The sequence below is a fragment of the Egretta garzetta genome, unplaced genomic scaffold (assembly GCF_000687185.1).
Source record: "Egretta garzetta isolate BGI_Z169 unplaced genomic scaffold, ASM68718v1 scaffold197, whole genome shotgun sequence".
Taxonomy (NCBI): Eukaryota; Metazoa; Chordata; class Aves; order Pelecaniformes; family Ardeidae; genus Egretta; species Egretta garzetta.
In genome coordinates this window covers 1,757,450-1,762,418 of record NW_009260274.1, presented here as the reverse complement: position 1 = coordinate 1,762,418, position 4,969 = coordinate 1,757,450, and the positions used below count along the sequence as shown (strand labels likewise).

Sequence of the window (4,969 nt, the reverse complement as noted above, 5' to 3'; positions counted from 1 at the left end):
CCCCCCCCAGTCTTGCTGTGGTTGCCTGCTGGACAGTGAAAACCCCATCCCGTGGGGTAGTAATACTGGGAGCCCACCATCCCGGTCCTGGCACTGGAAGATGGGTGATGAGGCGAGAGCAGCGTTTTGCCAGGAGGAGGCAGCAGCAGCAGTTTGGGGATGAGGACAGTACAACCTTCCTCTTCCTTCCTTCCTTTTTAAGGGCCTTGTCTTTCTGTTCACACATTTTGTAAGAATAATTGTAGCTGAAAAAGTTTTGCTTTGTGTGTTAGGGTGATGGTATAAGACGGTCCTGAAGAGAACGAACCCTGAAAACACATCCTCTAAAACTTGCATTCAAGCTTTAAAAGACCTAAAAAGTTAGACGATTGTTTCCAGCCTGTTGAAACACAGACCCTACTTTTGACCTCTTGAGCGTACGCTCAAGTTCTGCAAGTCCAGAAAGAACATACATGGGCAATGTACCTCTACATTAAATTGGAAATCTGCTATTTACAGAGACCCCGCGTGTTTGACTCTGAAATCTAACACCGTTCCGTCACTGCCAGAAGTAGTTATTTGCTTTCTAGTTGCAGACAATTGTGCATTAGACTTGGCTTGGCCTAGCCACGCTTCTGAAAAACGATGAGATGTGCTTTATGGCTGGGATTGCTCAGCACTTCGTGAAGGTTAAGGCCTTGCTAGATACAGGCATCCTCAAACCTGAAACCAACACACCAGAAATAGGGTTATTTTTGCGGTCTGTCTGAAATTAAGAGCACAAAAATGGGCACGCTAAGTCTGGAAAAACGGAAGAGGCAACACTAGGAAAGACAAATGTATAATAAACATTTTAGTATGCAATTACCCCACCAGAAGCAGCTGAGTAAAGAGAGGACTTTACGCTTAAAGGAGTTGGGAGGTTAAGTGGGGAGAAGAAAGAAAGGGAAACAGAAAATTCTGCTTTTCTATTTCACTCCATCTTTTAGCAGATATGCCACTTCGCTCTTCGGGTTTTCCAGCATCCTTCACCATGTTTTTAGCCAACAAATCTGCAGGCAAAGGGTGTCTGTCCCCAGTCTTCAACCTGTCCAGAGATTTATCCGTTCATCCCAGTGGATGGCTCCCATTGAGCTTTTTGCATCTTCTGAAAGCGGTTTTGAGGAAGATCCTTGAGCTTTACATGGGGTAGCAGAAATTACTCATTACAGTAGCCCATGTGACTGGGCTGGTTCGGACTATTCGTGTAAAAATAAATAGTAACAGCTTCTTTTGGATATTGACAGTTTTATTTTCACACTTTGTACAATTCTTTCTCTCTATTTTGAAACAGGTATTTTGTGACGTTAATACAGTCGTACGAGCCACGGAGGTGCTGGACTGGGAAGACAAGGATGCTGCAGAGACACTGGTCGACAACGTGGTCCATTCCAGGATCATCAATCCTTTACGCCTGTTTGTTAAGCCATCGCCAGTACTGAAACACGGCCAGGTGTCCTACTCGGACAGCATAGAAAACTTTTGGGATTGGTTGTCCAACATCACGGAGGTTCAGGAATCTCTCGCACGAACTAAACGCAGACCGATAGTAAAAACTGGGAAATTCAAGAAAATGTTTGGATGGGGCGACTTCCACTCTAACATCAAAACTGTTAAGCTGAACCTCCTGATCACAGGGAAAATCGTCGATCATGGCAATGGGACCTTCAGTGTTTATTTCCGACACAACTCCACAGGTCTGGGAAATGTTTCTGTGAGCCTGGTGCCACCTTCCAAGGTGGTTGAGTTTGAATCATCTCCGCAGTCAACACTGGAGACCAAGGAATCCAAGTCCTTCAATTGCCGAATTGAGTACGAAAAAACAGACCGCGCTAAAAAAACTGCCTTGTGCAATTTCGACCCTTCAAAGATCTGCTACCAAGAGCAGACTCAAAGCCATGTCTCCTGGTTGTGTTCCAAGCCATTTAAAGTTATCTGCATTTACATTGCTTTTTACAGTGTAGATTACAAACTGGTGCAAAAGGTCTGTCCTGATTACAACTACCATAGCGAGACTCCCTACTTGTCCTCTGGCTGATACAATCGTGGGTAACTGTAGAGATACAGCATCAGTCATAAAAATAAGCATTTCCATTAACCTTTTGGAGAAGAATATGTTTTCCTATCAGGTTAAAAAGTCTTTAAAAAACTGTAGCTGTGTTTGTGCTGTATCGTAAATAATCAAACTATTTATGTAACAATCATTTTCATTTGAGACCTCTGCATTTTAGCGCTCTCATCGTTAATAAGGGAACTACCAGGCAGACACGTGGCAAAAATCAAACAAAATTACGTCTGTCGTGAACATAAATTTTGAAAACCAGGTTTTTTTAAACTAGATTCTGTGGCAGAGAGGTTGTCTTTTACTTGAATTGGGCAGCACTTAGCAGGACCCTATTTCTCATTGGGAACTTTAGAAGATGACGATATAAAGAACAAACGATGAAGCAGACTCCCAGCAAAATATACAAAAATATATAAAATCCAAATAAAAAGCTCTCCCACTAATTTCATAAAGAACGTTACACACACAGGGCTCAAGGAATCAAGACCAAACACTAAGAGAAAATGCTATTTATAGGACAAGACAAAAAAAAAAAGGAAAGGAGTCCGTATTTCTATGAGTTGTAGTCGTCGTATGTATTCATTGAAGTGAAGAGTGAGTAGTTCTTCCTTCAGACGTCTTACCCATGGATATGCAATGATGTAATTAGACATTGATGAGCTTTAGTTTATTAGACCCACCAGGTGTGCAGGTTTGGTGTACATTTCTTCCTTCCATGGTCACCACTGGTTTTGATTCTTCTCAAATGTTTACCTATATGCCCATACTAGTTTTACAGTGATAGAAAATATACGTACCTTGGAAAAAGATAATCTCTGTTTAAGTCTGGTAAGAGGGGCTGGCTTCCGCTGAACAGAAGTGGTTATCTTGCTATCTAACCCTCTTAGCACTGTACTGCAGCAAGGAAAACACATGGCAGCACAAAGACGATACCTGAACGCCACGAGCTTTCTGCTTGACGGCACCCACTTGTCGTCCTTAGCATTGCATTGCATACCTTAATTCAAAGCATAAGCAATGACAAATAAAGACGAGAACAAAAATCTGTGCATCTTCCCCTCATAAAGCAGATTTCAAGCAATTGCTACCAATATTCAAACTATTCAGCCAGCCAGGCTTTCCCCAGGTGCGGAATAGCATCCCTCCTACGCCGTGGGTAGCTGCAGGAGCGGAGGGTCCGGCTGTGGTTTCCCCGCGGGCTCTGGCGATGCAGCTTCAGGCATCAACCCCCCGCGTGCTCGCTGGGTGTCGATTTTGCTGCTGCCCGTTTGCTGCCGTAGTCCTTCCCGAGGGCTCCACGTCACAGGTCCCGTGGAAGCAGCTGGCTGAGGGAGCGCTTTTTATTGCCTACAACCCAACTTACACGCAGGGTCCAAGAAGTTACCCACAGCCTAAGCAAGGTACCATGACCGTGCTCTGTTCCAGTGGTGCGCGCCCAGCCAAATGGCTGTGGCAGCTCAGAAAGACTCGCTCGTGAGATTAATCCTGATTTCCTTGGTGAAGTCTCATCCAAAAAAATTACTCTGTTAAAAATATACTACAAGTAACTGGCTAATTTGTTTTTCTCTTTAGCTGACAAATTTAAATGTGTGGTTTAGTTTGATCAATAATCTAAATGTTTTCCTTTGGCTTATTTCATACAGAGTCTCTCCTGGTCTAAATGATGTTTTTTTAGTTTGTCTATTACTGTTGATTCCTACAAGATGGTCTACTTTGTATTCTGTATAGCGTGTCCTCGTTCTGGCTGTACATAAGCTTGGATTTATTGCTAGGAGTTTGGTGGTTGGTGCTTTTGTAACTTAGCTGTAAGCCATGATTTTATTGCCATGTTATTTTTACTCAGCACTGTAGGCAATTAAAAGAAAACCCTACATGCTATTTATTGTAGAGTATGTGGAAATCATGTATGTATATACACTTAAAGATGTGTACATATACAGAATATATGTGTACATGTATTTGTATGTAAATAAAGAGAGTTTGCTAAATCTGGCACTTGCTTATGGCATATTTGATTTTTTATTATGGTTTTTTTTTTGTCTTTATATATACAAAACTGAGGCACAGCAACAGATCACTGAACATTTTTCCTCAGCTGGAATTTATTTCTTTTTTTCCTAGGAGATATCTAAGTGTGCGCTGCAGTGAACTGCGCTGCTCGGCAGGCTGGGGTCAACAGCATTTCATGATATTTGAGATGTGAAGTGCGTGGTTTGACGAAGGCAATCGTGAACTGTTTAATAATTGTGCGAGGTACAGTAAAAGTAAAGGGCTTAGCCTAAATTAGAGAACATACGTCAGCTCCTCCCTGGCTGGAACGTGCCGGGAGATGTGGCAGCCCGCTGCCGATTCAGCCCTTGCTCGGAGTTCCTCATGGAAGCGGGAGGAGCTCTCGCCCCTAAGTGCCCCCCAGGAGCTTTCCTGCCCCCAGACCCTCTAACGACAGAGGAGCGACCCTCACCAAACCCGCTGGGCTCCGAAGATGAACCGTTCAGCGCAAGGCAAAGTTCGCTGAAAGGCGAAGGCAGCGGCACGGAGGGCCTGCGCACCCGGGAGAGGCTGCCTTTGGAGACTCAGCCTTTGCTTTAACCTAGCCCAACCGTTTTCCCAGGGCGAAGCGAAGCCTCCGCAGCAGCATCTGAGCCGTGTTCTGATGCCTCGACGCTGGGCGATGGGAGAAGCTCGCACCGCCGCCCTCCCACCGAGCCCGGGCACAAGGCGGCAGCCTTGGCACCACAACCCGTCGCACCAGGGGATTCACCCCCACGTCTTTGCCAACCACCATACTTTAAAAATCAACTTAAAAGCATTACGCTTTTTTCAGATCAATTGTGAGAAAGTGACTGCAAAGAAGCGCTTACAATCTCACTGCGGTCAAAGTCCGAT

The 4,969-nt window shown here is 44.5% G+C and overlaps 1 protein-coding gene across 2 annotated transcripts in view; it reads left to right on the top strand.

Annotated features, from left to right (window-relative positions):
- The window catches only part of NXPH2 (neurexophilin 2), a 6,026-nt gene extending 1,805 nt beyond the window's left edge, over positions 1-4,221 (top strand). Inside the window, exons 2-3 of one of the 2 annotated variants that reach the window (XM_035897893.1) lie at positions 1,313-2,063; positions 4,205-4,221. In XM_035897893.1, coding sequence (XP_035753786.1) covers positions 1,313-2,056 — 744 coding nt within the window. In that variant the 3' untranslated portion in view covers positions 2,057-2,063; positions 4,205-4,221. Of the gene's footprint in view, positions 1-1,312; positions 3,977-4,204 lie in introns of those variants that run through there. The other variant, XM_035897892.1, reaches the window with a different exon arrangement.
- The last annotated feature ends 748 nt before the right edge of the window (positions 4,222-4,969 follow it).